At 39.0% G+C, this 25,042-nt stretch overlaps 1 protein-coding gene across 3 annotated transcripts in view; it reads right to left on the bottom strand.

The window, feature by feature from the left end:
- Nucleotides 1-2,387: 2,387 nt before the first annotated feature.
- Nucleotides 2,388-25,042, bottom strand: part of CD28 (CD28 molecule) — a 35,783-nt gene continuing 13,128 nt past the window's right edge. For 2 of the 3 annotated variants that reach the window (XM_053215655.1, XM_053215654.1), the window contains exons 2-4: nucleotides 16,981-17,337; nucleotides 16,627-16,751; nucleotides 10,684-11,273 (exon numbers count right to left, since the gene is read on the bottom strand). In XM_053215655.1, coding sequence (XP_053071630.1) covers nucleotides 11,145-11,273; nucleotides 16,627-16,751; nucleotides 16,981-17,337 — 611 coding nt within the window. In that variant the 3' untranslated portion in view covers nucleotides 10,684-11,144. Of the gene's footprint in view, nucleotides 11,274-16,626; nucleotides 16,752-16,980; nucleotides 17,338-25,042 lie in introns of all 3 variants that reach the window. The other variant, XM_015074151.3, reaches the window with a different exon arrangement.

Genomic DNA, 25,042 nt, shown 5'->3' with positions numbered 1-25,042 from the left:
GTGTAGGGGGACCTGGCTCAGTCGGTTAAGCATCTGACTTCAGCTCAGGTCCTGATCTTCCGGTCTGTGAGTTTGAGTCCCGTACTGGGCTCTGTGCTTACAGCTCAGAGCCTGGAGCCTGCTTTGGATTCTGTGTCTCCCTCTCTCTCTGCCCCTCCCTCGCTCATGCTCTCTCAAAAATGAATAAATATTAAAAAAATTAAAAAAGAGAACGTGTCAGAAACTTCAGTTTTTGGCATGTTTATGTAACAGAAAACAATTATTGACAATAAAGGCATAAACAGGTAAAAAGAGAAACAAACAAACAAACACAGGGATAAAAAGAGACTAGTCAGCTAGATTTTACTGGTGTGTAGTGTCCTACACTATAAGGAAGCAAACCAGTGTTCTTATATTTCACATATATATTTAATTCAAGCAAAAATAATATAAAAACAGGGAGGGGGACAAAATATAAGAGACTTTTAAATATGGAGAACATACAGGGTTACTGGAGGGGTTGTGGGAGGGGCGATGGGCTAAATGGGTAGGGGGCATTAAGGAATCTACTCCTGAAATCATTGTTGCACTATATGCTAACTAATTTGGGAGTAGATTAAAAAAGTAAAATAAAATAAAATAAAATAAAAATATATGACTATAAGTTCCCCAGACTCCTTGTAGGAGGTGCTCCTTCTTATCAGTTAAGTCTTACTGATCTCTTGTGAGTTTCTTGTATCTTCAGCTATTCTGCAATCTACAACACCCCAATAGGCAGTGTGTTCAAGGCAGCAAGTTTCCCAAGTTTCCCATGTCAGCAGGTATGAATACTGTCGTAAGTATACATCTAGCATAACATTTAGTTATTCACAGTTACCAGAGACTAATTGCTGAGCATGTCAACAAGACAAGATACTAGTGAGTCAAGTTCTGTGTATACCAAGTAATATAATCTGAGTGTTTATGAACATCAATAAGCATAAAGGAGTTACTAGTTAAATGCTTTAAGCTTCATGCAACAGAAAAGCCAACTCAAATGTCTTAAATGATAAAGTTATTTATTGTTTGACATGACAAAAAGTTGAAGGAAGAACAGCTTCAGTGTTGGTTCATTCTACAGCTCAACAATGTCATCAGAACACAGGTTCCTCCTCTCTTCCCGCTCTGTGTATCTCTGCGTGTTCTTTTTGGGTTAACTCTCCTCTCCTCACAGTCCTAAAATGACTGTTCCAGATGCCACTTACAGACACAACACTCTGTAGCAGGAAAGAGACTGTTTATTTCCACCGACCTCTTTTAAAGAGCCAGGAAAAAATTTCCCAGAGACCTCTTAGAACACACTGCCTTGGCTCTAGTTCAGAATGTTGTCACATGCCCATGCTTAAAACAGTCACTAATGAGAAGATAGGACCACTATTCCCGCTTAAACCAATTATTACCCACTCCCTGGAACGTCCCAGAAGCACAATGGGGGTAGATACATGAACACAATTAGAGTTCTGTTTGTTGCCAAGGAAGGGGAAATGGGTTTTGCTTCTGAATGTCTAAACAATGTCTGAAAATGTATATATTAATAGAATACATTTTCACAATTTATGAAATTCTAAATCTTTATCAGTAGTCCTCAATTTTCCCAAGTCTTTTCACAGTAGCTAGTTCATCTAATCTGTCAAAGACCAAAACAGCTTGCAGATATTTATCAAATGACAGATGTTCATTCATCCATCCATTTATTCATCCAATTAAGATGTGCTGAGTGGGGAGTGGGATACCTATGTGGTTCAGTCAGTTAAGCATCTGACTCTTGCTTTTGGCTCAGGTCATGATTTCATGGTTTGTAAGTTTAAGCCCCACATTGGACTCTGTGCTGATAGCGCTGAGCCTACTTGGGATTCTCTCTCTCTCTCTCTCTCTCTCTCTCTCCCCCCCCCCCCCCACCCCGCCCTACCCGGCCATCTGCTGCACAGGCATGCTCTCACTCGCTCTCGCTCTCTCTCTCTCTCTTTAAAATTAAATTAAAACAAAATGTTAACAACAACAAAAAAAAGATGTGCTGAGCACGTATCATATTCAAGATAATAGTTCACCATGGAAGACTAAATAATGTAAAGTTTATGTCATCAAGAAGTTTATTATTTGGAAAATGATAAACTCTAAAAATGATGTAATAGTTTCTTGTGCTATAACATGAAGGTGCTTTTAAGATTAAATTCACACAAGAAATCCATAAGTTCCAAAAAGTTTTCAATATTTCTGACCTAAAATGTATGAATAAAATTCATGATTTTCTTAAGAGAAAGTAATGGAAACCTTTATGATCAATTATTGAATTTAAGAGTTATAGGAAATTATAGATTTATTCAAATAATCCTTACTGAAAAATATCAAACATAAAATATTTATAGCTATAAAATAGGAATGTGGTGATGGACAAAAACCCAAAGCAATGAATTTATTTGGGGATGATTATTTTGGCAGAGTTATAATCGGGAATATGATTATACCATACCTATTATAGATATCAGACTTGAAGTCCAAGCCCCTCATGTACTGAGAACTACAAAATAAGAATACATTCTGCCATTAACAGAAAAGTTCCAAGGACAGCCCAGGAAAGAACTCCAAACCTGGTGTTCTCCAGGGCACAGGTTTTTTTCCTCTGAGATCTGAGCCAGGAAGTTTCTTCTCACATTACTCCTAAACCACCCTCCCCCCACCAAGAAGTATTTCAGAGAAAACCACCCAACTGAATTAAATTGTGCAGAAAAATAAATAAATAAATAAATAGTGCAGAAAAGAATAAAGAAGGGACCCAAGAGAGAAATTTTTATGGTATTAAGAACAATTCCACTTTTTTGGTTGATTTTTAACTCTTGCTCATCCTAGATAATTCCTGTTTTGAGAATGAGGACCTAATTTATTCTATAAGGAATTCAGTCACCAAGTAGCAGAAAGGCAAGCATTCTGTCAGGACCTCAGCAGTCCATATGTGTGGGCAGTAGAGAAAGGCACTCTCTGCAGGTGGACATAGCTCTTGCAGGGGAGTAGCTTAAGGGGATCCAAAGGGATTTCAGCCCCCTCCACCCCCTTTGGCTAGGGGCCCTGTGCAGGGCACACAACACATAAATATACACAGTGGGCCTACATGACGGAAAAGAAAAATCTTGGAATTCCTGAGGCTGTTCATGTAGACCCAGAACTTGAATGCCATATACAAAGTCAGGATAAATTCATTCTGCCAGAATCTTTATTCATTACTGACATGCTAGACTATTGGCACAATGATCTTAATCATCTGACCTTTTAGAGGCAATTTCCTCATCTTGGCTGGACAGATCAGACTAAATGTTACATTTGGCTCTATTTTTAAATTGCCCAGATGGGTGTATGACTTGGGGTGCCCACATATGCTGGACTGCTTCCAGAGACTGTTCGTACCTTGGGTGTAACCAGCAGCTGTAGACAAGAGACATGAATGGAGATGAGAGAATGGTAAGGGCCAGGTCAGTGTCCTTCTTATGTAAGTAAAACTGATTTTACCACTTCCCTGTGAAAGTTTGGATTCCAGGGGGTGGTCACTCTTGGTCCCCTACAAAATGGCAGCCAAGTGCAGATTGAAATCATGGATTATGGGCAGAAAGTAGGGGGCCAATTCTGAGACAGCTGCTTCTGATCTCTGCTGCACCTACCCCATGTTGGATTAGATTGTGCTACGTGTAGAAGAGTTCACCGTGAAAGTGGTCCTGTTCATTACACTAAACAAAGCCATATTTTTTGGCCCTACCTGCTGTGACTCAAAATTTGCTTTGTTTCTTTGGAGATTAAAAGGATTTGATGCTTAGAAAAGAGGAGAAAAGGCAAACTGGACTTGAGAGAAGAGTAACCACAATTCCTAAGATTTTTAGGCTTTTAGCAATAATGTACAGGGGACTGCATCATCATTCAAACAGCTTCTCCTCATCTTTACTTTTAATTTCCCATTTCTTCTACCTAAAATGACTTTCCCTCAGACGAAGTTTCTTCTTCCTTCTTGCATGATCCATGTCCTTCTTTCAAAACAGATGCTTAACATTCACCACTTCCAAGAAGCCTTTTTACACATCCAAACTGATTGCTTCCAGCCCTAAAAATGCAGATGGTGACTGGAACTCAAAGACATAATTGTAACTAAAATTGTGGCGTGGGTCTAAGTCAGCAAACTGCAGCCTGCAGGCCAAATGCAGCCCACAGCCTGCTTTTGAACAGCCCATGAGCTAAGAATGGATTTTACATGTATATGTGGTTGGGAAAAAAAATCAAAAGAATACTCATATTGTGTAACATATGAAAGTTACATGATATTCAAGTATCAATGTCTACAAATAAAGGTTTATTGGAATGCAGACATGCTCATTTGTTTACATATTGTCTATGGCTGCTTTTGCACTACAGTGGCAGAGTTGAATAGCTGCAAGAGACCATGTGGTTGCAAAGCCTAAAATATTTACTATCTGGCCCTTTCCAGAAAAAGTTTATCAATACCTCATCTAAGACATTAAAGGTGCTAGAAATGTTAAATAAGAACGTCTCAAAGAAATAGATTTCAGGCAAACCAACAGAACAGAGGTTATCAAACAGCCACATGAAGGTCTGAGCCCATAATTAAGACTAAATGGTTACCAAGAGGAGGAGCATGTTTAAAGAAGAAGGAAAAGGGCTATATAAAGTCTACCTTTTACATTTAGTAAGTGTGGAGATAATAATGTCCGTGTTGCTCACTGCCACATACCCAGTATCTACCCCATTTCTTAGAGCTGAGCAGGTGCTCGTTGAATAGTTATTGAACGAATGAATAGGAAGGAAGGAGGAAGAAGCATAAAACAAGTGAAACAAGAGTTGCACAGGGTTGGGAGTGAAAAAGGGTCCCCAACAGCAATCTCAAGTTTGTCTATCCTTGCATAATATGCCACAGGTTCTCAAAAGTTAGAAGCTAACATACCATTTAGAAGCTAACGTATCAATTGTTAATCTGTGCCCAGGAGACGAAAAAATGACCAAATGACTATAGTAATGGCCATGATCCCCATTCAAGTCCACCTTTCCACCCCTTCCTCAATCACCAGACACTTATATATTTAGTCCAGAGACAAAATTGAGACTTGAAGATTAACGAGGGGAAGGAAATCAAAGATAAAGCTCATGAAATAAACATCACCACTTGTTGATCTTTGATTAACTGGCTCTTCTTTCCGAAACAGGGCCTCTTTTTCTTTCTCTCTCTCTTTGCTTGCAGGTGACACCCACACATATCCTTCAGTGTTGGCAGAGATGCTCACTCAGATAACAACTGGAGTTCATGCTGCACATTTTCATCTTCATGTGTCATCATCACCAAGTAAAACCACAACTATAGGAAAACAAAGCTGTTTGCTGCTCTTCTGTTTCAACTGACATTTCCACCCAGCTCTCACAACTTGTTCTTTGGAGCCAGAGGAGTGTTTAAATCTGTCATCAAGACAGCACTATCAAGATGCAATGTAAGGAGAATCTAGTCCACCCCTACTCTAGGATAAATTCACCCTTCTGTGACTTTTCGTCCCCTTGAATTCCTGGCACTCCAACACCTTTCACAATTTAATCAGGCAAACAGGATACGAAGCTGGTCTTTGGAAAGCATACATTCTGGCCTTTTGAGTAGTCTCAATAATGAGGTCAGCTTAGAAAAGACAAAATATTCTTGGATCACCTGTATTTCATCCCGAGCATTTTTCAAGTATGGAGCCCAAGTGTCCACACACCCTGAAAAGAACAAAAGAAATACCGCAAAAGTGTACTACATTCTGCTCTGGACAGTGGTCTGGGTTTCTAAGTTGTGAGAGCCTGTGAATCTTCGAAGGGAAAGCATCCATTCATTTGGGATGCCATCAGAGACAGTCGAGGATCCACCCATGCAGATTTGTTCCTTAAGAACCAAACTTCTGAGTACCACTGACAAAAAGTCAAGAGTGAGGCAGTGCCTCAACTTAGGAGACACAAATAAGTTACCAAACAAGGGTCTGGTAATGACTCTCAGACCATTCCAGTTGCTGCTGCTGGTGTGGTGGTTTGGCCTCCATTATGATGGATCTAGAAGTTTCTTTGATTTTTCTCACTCATCCATTATCTCTGTTACAGGCAAGATGAGAGAGGAGAAAGAATACTGCTTAAAAAAAAATCCATATTTTTTATCAGACTAGAGAAAAAAAGGTAATTCAGGGCTGTGAGCAATTATATCATTCAATAGTTATGTAGTTAGAACATGGTGGGAGATCTGTTAGGTAAAGTTATTAAGTTTGCATTTGATTTCACTTTGAACTTGGGTTTCAAGGTGCTAGAACCTTTTTACATAACTAGGTTACACTATTTTTATTAGCCCAATAAAGGAGCACTTATTGAGCAGATACATTTAATGGCTGGTTTTTACCAGTCTTGTCCCTTTCTGATTGAATTGGTTTGTCCAATTGAATTCATGAGTGATTAGCTAAGTTCAGGGTTTTTTGGAGTAGGAGGATGCATATAAACTCATCTTTTTCAAGTTTACCTTTATTAAATTTAATGAGCTCCACTTCAACAAGGAAGAGTCACTTTGGAGAAGAACTCATGGTACACCTATCTAACTTCAGGCCACCTTCAAAGAAGAGTTTGCAATTAAATAAATAGGAGCCGCTATGTAAATTATCAGACAAGCTCTGTGTCTCTTTTTCAAGGGCCTTCCCCTACCTGCAAGATGATAGCCGTGTGTGTGTGCGTGTGTGTGTGTGTGTGTGTGTGTGTGTGTGGTGATTAACATATCTGATTTGAATTTTCAATTTACTAAAAGTGCCACTATTTTGTTTGTTGTTGGTCTTTTATTTTTAAACTGTTACAAGCCATTAGAGTGTTCAGTTATGAGCATGACAGATAAAGAAGCTGAAATTATCTATCCCCAGCATTCTCATCTGTGAGCTCTTTTTGAATCATAGCCAGGCAAGGCATTTATAGAATTTGCTGGGGTCAAAAAAAAAAAAAAAAAGAGAGAAATGAGTAGCAGTTCATAGTGAGATGGGATTTTAACTACCAAGGCAACAGTGTTAGAAGTCTCAGTCTAAAGTCATGTTTAAAACATGGTCGATACTCTGTTAAGAGTAAATTTGGGAACTACAATGGAAAAGCAACTTACTCTTGTCTGGGGCTTATTTAAGCATGACCTTTTAAGATGATTCTAACAGTATTGGTTTTCATCACTGCACAAAAATTTCTAAAATGTGAATGAACTTCTATCTATCAGGTTTTCTTTCATCAAGTTTGGCTGTGTATTATATATGTTTTACCTCCTGTTTCACTGATAAAATGGATTTTTGAACTTATTAATAGAAAAGTAGAAAACAGAGCTGACTCTCTCTTTCTCAGAGTATGATTAGTACATTTAAGCTGACCATTACTACATAAGGTGTATGCAGTTCATTCATTTAATCAATAAATATACATTTCATTCCAGGTACTTTTCTAGGCACTGGGGATATGGCAGTAAACAAAGCAGACAAAGTTCCATCCCTCATGAATCTTACATTCTACTTTGGGGAAACAAACAATAAACAAATAAATAAGTTTTTAAAAATCTTGCATAAGAGATGGTGAAATGCTATGGTAACAAGGCAAGCAAGGAAAGTATATAGGGTTGGTGGGGCAAGTGGGCGTATTAACTAGGGCAGAAAGTAACATTTGAGCAGAGGCCTGAAGGAAATGAGGGAGCAAGCCAGATAGATACCCAGAAGAGAACATTCCAGACAAAGGAAAGAGTATGTGTAAAAGCCCCGAGATGGAAACATGCCTGTGATGTTTGAGGAGAAATATGTTGGAAAGTATGCATATACCTCTAGGTGAGATTTCCTGAGCCTCAAATGTGCTTAGAGTGAGAAGTCACTCAGCCCAGGACTTGAGAAAATCCTTGCCAAGGATTGACCCAATCCTTGACTTGGGTCAATTACAGGTCTACAGCAGTGATGACCCTAGTTCTGGGTCCATCACTGCCACCATCTCTAACCTCCAGAATGTATTTGAATTTAACACTTTGGGTTCAGTCCCAGGTGGGCTGTGGCTCTTATCCAGCAGAGCAAAAAGCTGAAATGAGGGATCTAACATCCATTTAACCATCAACATCCCCATTGAATTAGCCATGATAACTAGTGGATCCGTTAGTTAACCCAAGGGACTGATGGGGTCAAGACTAAAGTTTGATGTCTCGCGTAGAACATTCACATCACACAAAATGCACAGCCTGACATCTCAAAGATCTAAACCATTGGTCTGATGAGAAATTGTGACTAAAGCCAAGTAAACAAACCAGGAGTGTACCTTGCTTGAAATAAAACTACTATCTGAAAGTTTGGGTTTTTTTAAAAAAGCTAAACTGGAGATTTACTTTAAAAGATTTATCCCACACCACTTTTAAATAGCAAGTTTTCTCCAGATTCATGGCCAAAACTGAAGCATACCTGCTTTGAAAGACAAATACTAAAGCATAAATTTAAAAACAGGTACGTGACAGTTCAGTAATTTTACCACTGAGTACACAGAACATAATGTACACTTGGTCTCTTTAAACTGGCATGCTTAGTCCAACATAAGTGAGTTCACAATCAAAAATTGTAGAAATACTGTTAACTATGAGACTCTTACAATAATAGCAGCAAATGGCATTATTTTCTTCATAATTACCTTATGTGAAACTGTAAAAGCATTGCTCCAACCACTGTTTTTAAACCATTTCTTGGCTCATACTAATAATGAAAATGGACTTCCCTGTTAACATTTCTACTTTGGCTCTGTTCAGAGTGAGTAAGAGAAATCTAAAGTGTGATTCATCTTTAGTAGACCTATTTTTCCCATCAGAAAATAAAACCATTTTTTTTACCAAAGATCAAATCTTTCCATTTTTGAAATTTATGTTTTGACATTGCCCTTTCTAAAAATTCTCTAGCTCTATCATTTTCAAATCCAATCCAGTCACTTGGATTAAAGAACTCTGTGTGCCAAGAGGCTGGCAATGCAGCACATGTGCCAGTAAAAATTCAGGAGTTTTTGTCACCCAAGTACTAGCGAGTTTGACCTTCTTTGGGTTAATTATATTCATGGAATGGAAGCCCATTTCAAAGTCAACTGAAGTACAATATTTTCTGCCTGGAATCATAGGATTCCTATCCCTCCCCACATCACACACACACAAAAAAAAATTAAAGAAGACTTCTTTCTATACATAAAAGTGGGGGGCAGAATGCTGTACATTTCATTACAAGCTAAAATATTCCAAAACAGGAAAATGGCAGAAGTTAAGAGATTCTCAAATTTTATAGCACCTTATCCCTGGGTAGTGGGTTTAAATTTGTGTTACAATATTCTTCCCCTTCTTGGGGCATTTCCCAGTTTAATCTTTATACATAATTTATATGGCAATAATAATAATAGTTAACATTATTTGTCAGGTATGGTACTAAGCATCAGGGACAAGCATGAAAAAAGGACAAATTTGGGCCATGCCCTGATGGAGATTATAGTATAGGGACAGAGCAGTACATCACTGGTCCAGTACATTATGATCATTACCTCCATTTTATAGTTGAAAAGCCAGAGTCTTAGAAAGTCAGCAACTTGCCTGAGGCCAACTAGTAATGGGACTTGGACAAGATCTATTTCATCTGCTTCTACAACCTAGACTCCTCTAACGTCTGAATAAATCGAGGCACTGAACAAATTGTAAAGGCAGCAGTAAAGCTCTTCTTCAAGGTCCCCAGGCATACTCCATTTGACCCAAACTGGAGGCAGAAAAATATCTGTGCTCATTACAAGGTCAGGCTTTACAGGGTCAGGCTTTGTTGAGTATCTTGAGAACTTTGATGTGGACTCAAAAGACATACTCCAAAATACTTTTCCATGTCATTGGACCTCCAGGGTAAACACACAGCTGAACCCACAGAGTTCTGGAGCGCTGAGCCCTAAAGCACATAAAGTCTCTGTAAAGGAGTTCTTGCCACGTTTCCTTTTGCCTGTTGTCTTCTGGAAATCTTCCACCAGATGCCAGCCACTCCCTGAGCACACTGGCAAGAGTCCCATCATTCCCTTCTATTCTCCTCCTTTAGAAGAAGCATCTTGGGACTCATCCTCCATATACCCTAATGAGTACTAACACCCCTTTTTCACAGTATAATTGCTGCTCTGGATACGCTTTCAGCATCCCACTTTAGATTTCCGCACAGATAACAAAGAGACCAACCCAGCAAATCTGAAATATATGGAACAGAAAAGCCCCCTCTATGATGTGACTGGAATGATCTGCTAAAGAAATAACACTTCATAGTATTCAAATAATTTTGACATCAGGTGGTTTCATTTCCTGACACATTCTTCTGTGGTTTGGGGGGACTGCTTTATTCTTTTCAAATCATATTGTCAATACTACATTGAATTCCCATTGCAGGGAGTAAGAAGAGCAAGACTGCTTCAAATTGCTTTGAAGGTATTCCACTGGTCCAAAGGACTAAATATGACCAGAATTCAAAAAAACAAAAAAACAAAAAACACAATGTCTATATCTTTCTTAACCAAAAGTATTAAATAGGAACTAGTGGCTCATTTCATGAATGAGAGACAGTGTTTTAATGATTTTAAAAATATGAAGTCTCCCCCCTCCCCCACCCTTACCTACCCCCACCCTAAACCCCCCTTTAACCAAAAGGAATGGTTTTGTAACCTTTCTTCTCCATCTAAAAAGTCCTTCCATATCACACTCCACTTGGCCACAGTGTTCAGGTGAGTGAGATGAAAAAGAAGTGAAATGGAAAACAGATTTCAAGGCTAACAGAATCCACTGGCTTTTTGTTCTCTACTGTAACCTCTTGATCAAGTCAATAAATACATGGTAAGTTGAAATTTGGGTCATGGCACTACAAGATAGAGCCTGCCACAGCAATATTCTTTAACTTCATTTCAGAGCCTCAAAATAATGTTATTTGGTCTAGTCATTCAAGAAACATTGGCATCGTTGGCCTAATAGGAGCCCCTAATGGGAGCTGGTGGCCGGCTGAAGACGAGGCAGTTTTTTCCTATCCAGAGCAGTTGTGTTGAGCAGGTGAAGCGCTGCCAGCCGGCTTGCATCTGGATAGGCGTCCATGTCAGGAACGGTATGCCGCAAAGTCGCGTGCTGGGGCGTAGGGTTGGTAGTGCCTTCGGGTGGGCCCTGGCCTCCGGGGGGTCATGTTCATATAGTCACTCTGAAGGATCCTACTCCTCTTGGTCTTCATCTGCAGAAAAGAGAAACATCACTGTGAAGGGGGCGGGGGCACAGAAAGAGACGTCATGGGAGGAGCTCTAAGACTTGGGAGCAAACTATTCAGGACATAGACTGTCAAATGAAGCTGAATACACCTGACTTCATTGAGCGCCTTGGACCTGGATAGTGACTAATCAAACCTAATTACTTTGGACTCTTCCAAATTGCGAAATCGGAATCAAACAACGTATTTTAGATAAATGTACCCATGTTACTCTTAATACAATCATTTGATCTGAATTCCAAAAGCATATCTAATTAACGTATCCTTTGTTGATATGTAAATACTCTTTAAGGCCCTTCCTCCTATGAAAAGGTTGAGCCTCTCCACTGCAATCTTCTTACGTTAGTCATTTGGTTAACAAGCTATTTTTCCTTAAGTAATCCAAGAGGACCTTAGATTCTGAAATGATCATAAAATGCATAGCAGTGGAGTCCAAATTAGTGGAGAGTTATGGTTCTAGACAACTACTTACATTCCTATTCTTTTATATGCACGTACATTTCTGTAAAGACAATAGTGTCCTTCATCTCTGTTCCTCAGACTCTACTTCTTCCCCTTTCTATCAGGGGTAAGGGAAGAAAGTAGGGGCAATCCTAAACCCAGAGCAAGAGCATACTTGCCATAAATCTTAGCAAAGTTTTGATTGGGCATTAGGAGCATCTTTTCTGAACCAACGTGATGGTAAAATTTACATATTTGATAAAAGTCCCATAAAAATTCTAGAAATAGAAAGCTACCCAGATTTCTGAATGCAGAATTCTCTATTATGAAAAAACAAAATGTCTATTTCTTGGCACCTAGGCCTGGTGCATAAGTAGATATATTGCATGTGAATGGAATGAACACTTGAATAAATACATAAGCAAGTGACTTCTGCCCTGGCCTATTTCCATGCACTCCTCCATGAACCATTCATACCTTCGTTGTCAAATGGGCAGGAGCAAGTGTTGAAGGTTGGAAAAATACTGACTCCCACATTACCAAATACAGCTAACATGTTTTCAGTTCTCATCATTTGAATTCTCAGCCACATTCTACACTAATGATTATTCTCTCCTTTTTGAAACACTCTTCCATTTGCCTTCTGTGAGATGGTACCATCCTGGTTTTCATCCTACCTGTCTGGCTACTCCTTGCCTGCTTCCCTTGCAAGCTCATCCTTCTTTAAGTAGTCATTCAATGTGAGTTCCCCATAGACTTCTACTCACTCCTTCCTCTCTCTCTATAGGCAATCTCATCCCCATTTGCAACTATTCACCCAAATTTATATCTCTGACCTAGACCTCAAAGGCACTTAAAACTCAACATGTCCAAAAGGAAACTCAAGAGCCTCCCCTAAAGTCTGGTCCTCTCTCATTGTTTCTGATCTCAGCGGGTGATATTACCATATATACGGTTGCCCAAACCAGATGACCTAAGCCTCATTCTTGACACAACCAGCTCCCTATCCCCTGTTCCAGGGGACATTTGACAATGTCTGAAGATATTTTGGGTTGTCACATCTAGGAAGAATGCTATGGCACCTAGTGGGTAGAGGCCAGAGATGCTGCTGAATACCCTCTGATGCACAGGGCAGCCCCCTACAACAAAGAATTATCCAGCCCAAAATGTCAATAGTGCCAAGACTGATAAATCATGATCGAAGGAGTCTGATCATGAAAATGAATGGAGTGAAAGGGAAGTAATGGATACAAAATATGTGACCAAATTTAGAATGAATATTATTGGATTGCTTGTCCCTTCCTTTTTGCTCATACCCAGAGATGACTGATGATTTGAGCCTGGGAGCCTGGAAGGATGCTGCTCCATCCATAGATATAAGACAAGACAGTAGGAGAAGTAGATTTGTAAGAGAAGGTTACAAATTCAGCTTTGGTGATTTGGGATTTGAATGATGGGTGAATGATCCAGCTGAAACTAAGAAGACCATAACATTAAACAGACATAATTGGGAGATTCATTCAAGAGAAGTAGCCATGGAAACCAAGTGGGTGAGGGAAGTTGCTCTTCAAACATCTTGGCTCTACATCCTTTCTATAAATGAAAGACTAGAGTTCTCTTGGGCACAAGGTTATGACACGGCAGGAGTAAGGGCAAGGAAACGTCTGCCCCCAAATAAATGTGGAAGGCTGCTAATGATACCCTGGCAAGAATTTTAGCTCTTACTGCAGCTCTGAGGACTTCCCTTGACAGACTCCCAATGGCAGCCTTTGCCTTCAGACACCCAAATAAAACTATAGCTGGCCCCAATAATGAAGATGTCTTGAGTCGGAGGCTCTCCAGGTTGCACAAAGACTATGAAAGATCTGCTCAATTGGCTCCCATGCTTACCCTCATGCTGTTATCATATAGTGGACTTAGTCCACTTAGCCATAAACATGAAAGTGGGATGGAAATGACACGTGCATGGCTGGGAACACCATACAGAACCCGTAGTGTCCAGCTGCATCTAGCACATGCCTATATGTGTGGGGAGTATTTGCCTTATGTGTCTCTGTGACTGGGTCATCTATTCTGCCCCTTCACCAATCCGCTGTGTCTGCTAAAGATGTGTGACTTCACAATCTATCTTCCCTTGCCCTTCCTCCACTCCCACTCTTACCTCCTTATTTCCTCAAAACAACAGCAAGACAAAAGACAGTTCGCTTAAAGACACAGTCTTCAAGAACACACTGAATTTAAAGGCAGATACTACCTATCCACATACTATCTACGTTCCCTACATTGTGATTGATAGTGGAGAAGACCATGTTTTTTAAAAGGCTCCTTTAAGAAAGAGAATAGGTTTTACCATTCAGCTGAGTGAATGGTGGATTGAGTGACAGTAACAGGTGCTGTTCTGCAGCAGCCTGGCAGAGGATAGCTCTTTATTTATTCAAATGTCAGCAACAGGTCAAGAACAGAGATAGAATGTGCAGCTGCTCCCAGAAACCCACTCAACCTACAACTGCCTACGGTAGCACATCACAAGCACTCAGGAAGTTCCGGGAAAACAGCAGCTACACCAAGGCACAATGTAGACCAGTCAAAAATAGGATCCCAGAATAGGACCCAGGAAATGGCTGAACTCTAGGGATCCCTAATGCCCTGTCTAGCTTAGCAAGTTGGTGGTTGCTTAGATAGTAACAGCAGCAAGAAAGATGAGCCAAAGGTAAAAATGCTGTATTATTCTACAAAATATACATATATATTTATTTCACACCCTTTTGGTCAGAGAGTATAAAGATCTAGGTTGAGATGCAAATAAAGAGTTCTTATTGGACAACCTGACTACAAGAGACCACAGGATATAAGATTATGCCAACAACTGGCTCTTCCTAATTCACGGGGAACCTATGAACTAGAATAAGACTAAAATAAGTTTTATCAAGACAAAGCAAGTAGTGCTACTAAAGAAAAGCCCATAGCATCTATGATGTTTCCAATTTGAAAGTAAACTGTTTAAATTCACTGAAAAGGAGAAGCAGGCTTTGTTCCTCTGGGCAGTCCCAGTCACTGAGCCTGGAATTAGTGCCTGGTAATAGTAACTGATATTCTAATGCGTATTTACAATAAGTTTTAAATGATGAGCAACACCCTTCTGACCACTGAAAGTTAAAGTAATTCTCAAAACTACCTCCTGGGAAGCTAGTAAATTACATTGACCTAAGTCAGCATATTATAGGGGAGCACCTGTCTTGGAGATGTACCCAAAAAGCCGCTGCACCTATATTTTAGATTAAGACATTGAAATTCCTAAGGGATAAAAATAAGGACTAAGGTTCTACATTCTAAATCATTGGCAAGTACCACAGAGGTTCAAAAGTGGGAAGGTACCTTGTATGAAAACACCAAGATCCAGAAAGATGAGGGACTCAACTGACATCAGAGGAAGAATTTAGGCAATTTTCTCTACATAAAAAGCTCTCAGGGTTGGGCAACTTAGAGAAGGCAAGACAGGTAAATATCAACTTGATATCTAGTATAAAGGATTTCCAGGAAAAAGTAGCCACTTTGTTCCCTACCCTGCAGAAGGTACAGATTAGGCAACAGGCAGCTTAGCAAATGTCCATCTGCCCTTAGAATCTCTCACAATGCATGTGGGGAATGGGAAGGATGGAGAGGCAAACTTTGGTAATAGGCCAACGAAGTTTAAAAGGATCTCGGGCTGCATCTATCATTGACATGACCATGAACCCGGGGATGCCCTCCTCACCTCCACCTACCACCACCACCCCAGCACTATAACAATGCTATAGTAAATAGGATGATTCCACTTGTCATGGTTTTCACTGACCCATGTGTAGATTAGTTAAATGTGTGGAATATGCCTTAAAGACCTTTATGGGGGTTATCAATTCAACAATCTGACAAGCACTCATTAAGCATTAAATATGCTTAATACCAGATGGATGGTGAATATCAAGAGAAATAATCCTTTGTCCTTGAGGAGTAACATTTCTTATTGAAGACATGACTCATACATGCGTCTGACTTATAGAAAAAAAATTCAAAGACAACATGGAATCAAAGCAGGAGATACTCTGTCCCACACCATGTACATGAGAATGGGAGGTTTCTGAGTAAGGGGAAAGACCCTTTGGTAAGGGAATCCCAATTTAACAGTAAATACAGTCATCAAGATATGTTCAAAACTTCAATTTTGAAGAAGGTAAAGAAAAATATGCCAAGTTTGTTACTTGAACATTTGCACAAGTTGGTAAACTCTAATTCAGTGCTGAGAGCTCAGAAAAGTCTAACTCCCATTATAGTTTCATAATGACAGCAACCATACTTGGCCTCACAAAATTCAACTGCTTCAGAGGAGATAAAAATATGACTCAGATAAACAGACCTAGTTTCTTTGCTAGGTTTGAATGCAGAATGCATAATTTCAGTAGCCAAATTTCTCACAATTTTTGACCCTGAACCAAAATTGTTCATTGGTTTCATTGCCTAGATTCCCAAGTTGCTTAGATTCTTATACATATATGTATATTAAAGCTATTTTACGTGTCATAATGATATTGCAAAATGGGGAGAAGAAAAGTACCTGGCCCTAAGACTCCCAACCATCACCCACAATGTACCCATTTAGCTTCTTATTCTGCCTGGCCACCTAATTAATGCCTTCTAAAAACTAGAATTCACATTAGGTTTTCATCTCCAATACAGTTGAAAGCTAAAAGAGAGCCTACTCAAACCTAGCAGGGAAAAAATAGCAATAGTAGTAACAATCACATGCTAAACAGAAAATAAACCACACAGGCACAGTTCTTGAACATGTTCAGATTACATGTGTAGTGGAAAAGGTACACAAAAGCAGTGTTGCTTCTCTTACCCAGCAAGCACCAAGAGCCACTGTTGCTAGCAAGCTATAGAAACCTAGGATTCCACCAACCACCACCAGTGCCCAAAATGGCTTGGAAGATTCAGGAGACAGCTGAGCTGGACAAAGATGTTTCTCTGAAAAATAGAATAGAGTGGGTTAAATGACATGGGAATGGCACTTGAGTACATTTCCTTCCTTCTGAACATTATGGAAGAACGGGAGATGAATCAAAATATGCAAAATATCAGTAGCTTAGAATGTGCAGACTTCCTCTTTGGGAAGTCACTGATCATGACCTAGTTTTCAAGACTGCCATTGAAAACCATTACTTTAGAGTGGTGCACTGGTAGAGTTGCATGTTACCTTTCACGTGGATAATGGTCCCATTGCTCTTCTCATTGTCTATGTAAGGAGGTGGATACATGACTTCAATTTTGCAGAAGTAAATATCCGTTTGGTTAACAAACAAATTTCGGAGGTAGAATGTCACTGTTTCGTTGCCCAATTTCCCATCACAGTCGAATCCTGTACTTGAGTAGAACTGAGGCTGATGGGAGTAATTTCCATTCACAACGCAGACTTCCACAGCACTATCTACTCCCTTATAAAGGGATGCCCGGAACTCCTTTGAGAAGAGGTTGTGAGTGTACTTGCAGCTAAGGTTGACCTCATTGTTGTACACCACAAGCCTGGGCAACTGCTTCACCAAAATCTTGTTTTCTGAAGGAGGAAAAATCATTTGCTTAGAACAAGGTCATGAGGACTTTTTTATCCCCCTGAAATCAAGATATATTAATGAACAAAATAAACAGATCTCCAGCAAAGGCTTTCTCTTGGCAGAAGAAGATGCAGGAACTCTTCGGAAGACAATACACTGAGAGTTTAAAAGTTTACATTTTTATATTATTTCCATCCTTCTTAGAATGGGACAATGGAGAATGCTTTCACTTGGAGGGCAGAAGGTGGCCTCCTTTTGGCATTGAGCACCACAGCTATGCGTTTGGAATTTTTGAATCTTGACTAAGATTCCAAAGATGTTAATCATGTTTAATTTTGTTATTTTCCTGATTGAGTGGGATACTTAGAAATGGCTTGTAACACCTGACATAGATACACAAATAGATTTGTCTTTAAGTTGTGATGCAGGTTTTTGTGAAGGAATTAAAATGTTTTGAGCCATTTGACTTTATTGGGATGAAGAGTAAGAAGGATGAAGTAGGATAAAGAGTAAGAGAAAACATAACCCAAGGAGTTTAACTTACCTTCCATAGCATATTCTGAGAGAAGCCTTCTCAAGAACTTCACATATTTGTTCCCTTAAATCACAGAAGATAGAAGAGATATACAAGAGTTCCCCCTCTTTGCCATTTTTCTACCTTTATGCTATTCCAGTAAATGATCAAAGAATCTGGAGACCATCTAGTTCAATCTTTTCACTTTTAAAGCAAAGAACCTGAAGCTAGGTGTTATAACCTACATGTAGAAGAGACCATATCCATCCCATCTTACTTCCCACTATATCCCCATTGCCTGGAACACAACAATATATATATATATATATATATATATATATATATATATATATATATATATATATATATAATGACTGTTTAAGGCCTAGAAATAATAGATGATTTGTCTAAATCACTAAAGAGATGATGAGCAAAGCTAAGACTAAAAAACCCAAGTAAACTACAATAACCTGAGAAATAGACCACTTAAGCATTAAGAATCAACTTTGCAAAGTTCTCTAAATTTTCCATTATTCTAAAACAATGAATTGCTTTGTGTCTCTGACTCAAACTTTAATAAGAACCAAACATCTTTGCCATTATTTTGGGGTATGCTAATAATTGTCTACCTATTTTCATTTTCTTTAAAAAAAATGTTAGGGGTGCCTGGGTGGCTCAGTTGGTTAAGCGTCCGACTTTGGCTCAGGTCATGATCCCATGGTCCATGGGTTCAAGGCTGACATCAGGGTCTGTGCTGATAGCCCAGAACCTGAAGCCTGCTTTGGATTCTGTGTTTCCCTCTCTCTCTCTCTCTGCCCCTCTGCTGTTCATGCTCGTTCTCTCTCTCAAAAATAAACAAACATTAAAAAATATTTTTTAAGGTTATTTGAAGCAACATCCCACACACCCATACTGAAGAGCCAAATAGAATAAAAATCTATTAAAATAAAACCTACAATTTAGCCTGGATTTGAATTCAAGTGCTCAGGTGTTTTATTTTTGCTTTGGGAAGAAGGAAGATGCATAGAACTAACTAAAAGCTTTTCATCACCTATATAGTTCTAAACACTAGTTGTACACCAAGAACTTAAGAAACAAAAACAAAAACCTATCCAGGTCCCATTTCCAGAAATTCTGATGAAATTTGTCTATGCTGGATGGGATAAGGGATTTGTATCATCTATTTGCATTTTTTAAAACAACTTATTGGGATACAAGTCATGTACCATAAAGCCACTCTTTTTTTTATTAAAAAAAGTATACAATTATACTTATAAAGTATATTATAATTATACTTTATAATAAAGTATATAATGTATACAATTCAGTGGTTGTGTTTCATATTGTTTTCTTTGTTTATAGTTGACACACAACGTGACATTAGTTTCAGTTGTGCAACATAGTGATTCAACGAGTTTATACTTTATGCTATGCTCACTACAAGTGTAGCTATTATCTTGTCACCATACAACCATATTATAATATCATTGACTGTATTCCCTGTGCTGTACCATTTATTCCCATGACTTACTCATTCCACAGTTGGAAGCCATATCTCCCATTCCCTTTCACCCATTTTGCCCACCACCCCCACCTTCTTTCCCTTTGGCAGTGGTTTTTTTACTATACTCACAAATTATGAATGGATTGCCACAATCTGATTCCAGAATATTGTATAAAAGAAATCCCATGCTCATTAGCAATGACTCTCCATTCTTCCTTCCCTCTAGCCCCTGGCAATCACTAAACTGTTTTCGATCTCCATGGATGTGCTTATTCTGAGCATTTCACATATATGGGATCATACAATATGTGGCCTTTTTTGTCTGGTTTCTTTCATTTAGCATAATGTTTTCAAAGTTCATCTATGTTGTAAAATGTATCAGAACTTTATTCCTTTTCATGGCCAAATAATATCCTGCTGTATGGATATACCAAATTTTTTTCTATTCATCATTTGCTTTCACTTCTTCATTATTATGAATAATGCTGCTATGAATGTTCGTGTGCACATTTTTGTGTGGACATGTTTTCAGTTCTCTTGGGTGTATACCAGGAGGGGAATTGCTAGGTCATATGGTTTAACTCTGTTTAACTTTATGAGGAACTGACAAAATATTTTCCAAAGCAACTGCAGTATTTTACATATCTACCAGCAGTGTATGAGGGCTCTGATTTCTCCACATTCTTGCCAACATTTGTTATTGTTCATCTTTTTTATTATAGCCATTCCAGTGGATATGAAACCGTATCTTATTGTGGTTTGATATGCATTTCTCAAATGACTATGACGTTGAGCATTTTTATGTGCTTATTAGCATTTGTATATCCTTTTTAGAGAAATGTTTATTCAGATTATTTGCCTACTTAACTGGGTTGCCTTTTTATTGTTGAATCATCAGAGTTCTTTACATATTTTTGATGCAAGTTCCTTATCAGATATGTGATTTGCAAATATTTTTCCCATTCTATGGATCATCTTTAGTATTGCCATAAAAATTCCCCCCTTTGATTCTAATATTTAGTTAGGGTTGAAAATCACTATCGTGTAACAGATTTCTTAAGCTGACAGCATATTAGAATCACCTGAAATTTTAAAAACCCTTGATTCCCAGGCCTGTTCAATCAGAATCTCTGTGTACAGGATCCAAACATCAGTACTTTCAGTTTCTCAGGAGATTCTAATTTTCAGTGGTTACAGAACCTTACAGTTGAAAACTCATTTCTTATCCTCAACTCATAGGCCTCCACGGGCTTTTCCAACCTCATTTCCTCAAACCCAAGCCTCCATTAGCCAGACTATTTAAGTCAACATCTCAGCAACGTACTGTGTGAGCATTGCTCTCTCCATACTTTGTTAACTAATTTCATGGCCTAGAATATCTCCTTTCTCAGGTCTCAAAACGATTACTATCTGTATCATTTGGTCAGGTTCTACATTTTGAGCACCTCCTGTTTCATATGCTTCAAGCTTTTGACTTGTGTGTATTTCCTCTAGACTTCTAGTTTCCATGTCTTCTTTGAGCAAGGACAACCTTTTATGTTTCTTTGTATGGTACCATGTGAATAATAGGATCTCATTAAATAGTCAATAAGTGAAAGATGGTAACCTGACTGTATGATTGTTATCAGCAGCTAGGTCTGATTACCATCTCACTAAATCCTTATTCAAAATGTGTGTCTCAACAACTGAGCTTCATTTATGATTCATTCAAACACTCCCTAAAAGCACTGAAAAGCACATGTAAGGAATCAAAAAGTTCAACCTGTTATGATAGGGAAATGCAACTTGTGTTTTGTTTTGTTTTATTTTGTTTGGTTTTATACTTTGCTTACCTAGAAAGAATCATTGAGCCATTTCTGACTAGAAGAACCAAACCCAGCAAGAAATGCCAGCATCTCCCCTCCTTTTCAAGGAGTACAGGTTAGCTATTGGTATTTCCGCTTACTGAGCCCTCCAGGGGTTGTTTCTCTTACTAATTATTTGGATTCTGTTTTAAGAGACAGTCAAATTCTTCCTGCTCTGCCTTCAAGAGCTGCTATAAGGAAAAAGATGACAACAGGACTTCTTTGCCAAGGTAATAAAAGGGAGAATAAGCAGATAAACCAAGAAAATCTAGAGAGAAACCCTGGAAGGTTAGCCACTTTGGCTTCCTTCTCCCAGCACCCACAGTGAGGTAGAGAGAGGAAGGGAGACGGAAGAAGGAAGAGAAGCTCTAGCATTTATACTCCAGTAGTTTGCTTAATATTCTTGTGTAACTCAGAATATGACACCTTCCCAAGATGCACACAGAAGAGAAAATTTCATTTCCCAAAGATGAACAGGGCGCAGTTTCTATCCTTGGGCAGCTTACAGCCTGATGGGAAAGAAAGATACGTAAACAAACGGCTACTTTTAAAATACTGGCACAGTGATCTGCACAGTGTTTCTGGGTGTGACTGGAGAACCAGCTCAGGATTTCTGAAAGTGAGTGCTGACCTAAGTGTTGATGTATGCATACACTTATTCAACAAATTTATTAAGTAAAAGCCTAGCTAAGATGAGCCTTTGTGTCAGGGGTGGGGTGAAGTAGGAGACTGTGTGGTAGGACATGGGGCATGAAGTAGTGGACTGCAGGGAATATAAGACAAAGAGAGAAAAAGAAGAGTCTAGGCAGAGGAGATAAGGAGGTGAGAAAGAGTATGGCAGAGGTAGAGAATTATAGCTACCTCAATTTTGCTGGACCATGACTTGTAAAAGACAAGATTGGCAAACAAGCAGAGTTCATAGCTTGGGCTCTCTCTTGCAGGTGACAAGGACCTATTGAAGCATCATAAGCAGAAAGGTGATTTCATTTTATAAAAAATATGGAGGGGCGCCTGGGTGGCTCAGTCGGTTAAGCAGCTGACTTCAGCTCAGGTCACGATCTCGTGGTCCGTGAGTTCGAGCCCTGCGTCAGGCTCTGTGCTGACAACTCAGAGCCTGGAGCCTGTTTCGGATTCTGTGTCTCCCTCTCTCTCTGACCCTCTCCCGTTCATGCGCTGTCTCTCTCTGTCTCAAAAATAAATTAAAAAAAAAATATGGAAGGTAAATTTGAAGGGCACAAGTAAGAAAACATGGAGACCATTAGGATACAATCATAGTAGTCTAGGCAAGAGGTGATAAGGGCCTGAACTACAATTACAAAGAAGTGGATGAACTCAAGAAATATTTACAGGTTAAAATTGGCAGAACTCAACCTTTTCTATGAGACGTTGACTTTGTATAACCATGTCCACGCCCAGTCTAGGTGGCCGTGTCCACACCTTGATGCCCAGATGAGCCGGGCTTTGCCTGTGTCATAGTGGAGGGGTCATTTAGGGTTGGGCTTGCCCCACTCCCTTTTTCTGGTTTCTTTTCTAATAAAGATGGAACAGTTAAAAAAAAATTGGCAGAACTCAGCATTGGCTTAGATGTGGTGAGTGAGGGAGAAGGAGGAGTTAAAAATGATTGTCCTCAGGCCCACAGACCAACCAAGTAAGTAATACTGTTTTGCCTACATCTCTTCTTCACTCATTATGCTCAAACTGAGGTAAAGTTTATACATCTGGGCTATGAAAAGACGTTCTTCCAGCCTAAGAGATTGCTGCAAAGAAAATGTGAGTTACCTCCAAGGTTCCTGGGAACACAGTTGACTGCCTGGAACTTTGTTTGGTGTTTTCTGTTTTCACAAAGGAGAAGTGGTAGTCTTCCTCTCCTGAAACTGATTTTCCTTCACAAAGCATAATATAGTGATAATATTTTCCTTCTGTTTATTGTGGAGCCTCCAAAGTCAAACCTCAGCATGTTTAAGACTGCTGGGATATCTCCTGAACATATTCTACCTCAGCACTACAAATTGAGAAATTTCTCAGGGAAAAGCAATCCAAGATCCCAGTGTCTTGGCTGGCTGTTACATATTCGGTATTCTCTCAGTTGATGGCACATCCAACAACTGCAAGAGGGAAGGAATAATCCTTTTGTGTGTGACTCCCTGTACTAATACTGTGTCAGGAAAAAGCTTGAAAAATATTGATTATGTGGCCATTTGATGAAAGAGACATCCAATGTATTTGTCAATGTTTACTTTTCTCTGTCTTCCATGTCATCACATAATTTTAAAATTAGGTGCTATGCTTCAAGTGGTTTGCCAAATATGTGTGAGCATGTGGCTATGATTTCTAGCTTAGTGTTCAACCCAAGTTAAGGATTGGCTGATAGAACTTCTTGTTTTCAACATTTATATCCTGATAGCCCTTGGTTCCACCTTGGTTCATGTCAATCATTCAGAGAAGCCTAAGTGTGAAACCATCTCACAGGGCTTCAAAATCTACATCTGCTTTAAAGAGACACTAAATGAAGGAAATTCACTTTTGGTGGTAGAAAAAGATAACCAATTTCTCTAAGTGATATTGAATATATGTGATCATTACAACTTACAGTAGACACCTTAATTCTGATTCCTCTTATTTTTTCTTAAAATGGAGCACTGTAAAAATGCACACCCTTTCCTCTAGGGGAGTGGGGCAATAACATGGATAAGTCATAGCAACCAATAACGGAAACAACAAATGACATTGGACTTTGATACGTATTTTGGTTCTCTGAGTTTCAGGGAATCCACACAGTACTTCAAATAATTTAAGAACACATTGTAAAATTTAAGAACATACCTAGACTCACAAAAAAAACTAGAGAAATATCTAGCTTCCCCATACTAACATTTATTTGATTCCTTTTTGCTCTTTAGTTCATGCTAGGAGTGAAAAGCATCCTTGTCAGGTTAATTTGGTCTTAGCAGACCAAGCCTTTCCCTGTGGATATTTGGTTTCCTTCTTGCGAGTGCTTAGGCAAGGTCCACCTAGGTCAAACCTACTACATTAAAAGAAAAATACTGTAAATTCAACAATTGTATTTGCTTCTGGTTTCAAAAGATCCGCTTGACTGACATTTCTCTAACTGAATTGACAAGTTGTTTTGATGATGAATTTAGTGCTTTGCTTTCAAAGCCTTTCCTAGCAGCTAAATCAGCTAAAGGTGTGGGGACAGGAAGCTATAACCTCAAACCTCTCTCCCTCACAACTCCTCCTTAACAACAGGCAACATGAAGAATAAGATTGGAGGCGAAAATGTACTTATCTGTTCCTTATAAGCAAGGCAGTGAGAACTAAAAGATTTCCCATAGATAATCTGTGAATCTTGTGATACAGTTGACTTTTGGAAAATTGGAAGTTACATGTGCTTCCATGAGAACTGGTTACAAAAAAACAAAACAAAAGCAAAAACAAAAACCTTTCCCTTTTTCCCTATTGTAAATGGGTCAATTACTACATTAATAGCTGTCAACTCTCTGCACAGGTGAACCGGATAACCATCTCTAAGGTGTGGTTCCAAGCACCAGAGAAGGAACCCTGACCCTGGAAGGTCCCTTCTCACCAGCTCAGTTAATGCTTGGATTTCAAAAGAAGATGAATCCTAAAATGCCATGTAGGGAACATATTGACTTCAATTAGTAATTGTGGCCTACAGTCATAGGACTACAAAATGCTTTTTCCTATTTTATCTCATATGAACTCCATATAAACCTCTGAAGTAAACATATAGGACAGCCATTTTTATGCCCATTTTATAGATAGGGAAACTGAGGTTAAAGAGGCCAAATAAGTTGCCCAAGTTTTAGGACAAGTGACCTTAA

Source organism: Acinonyx jubatus, chromosome C1, assembly GCF_027475565.1.
Source record: "Acinonyx jubatus isolate Ajub_Pintada_27869175 chromosome C1, VMU_Ajub_asm_v1.0, whole genome shotgun sequence".
In the NCBI taxonomy this organism is placed as follows: Eukaryota; Metazoa; Chordata; class Mammalia; order Carnivora; family Felidae; genus Acinonyx; species Acinonyx jubatus.
The sequence above is the reverse complement of the archived record's forward strand: the minus strand, read 5'-3'. Positions and strand labels throughout refer to the sequence as shown.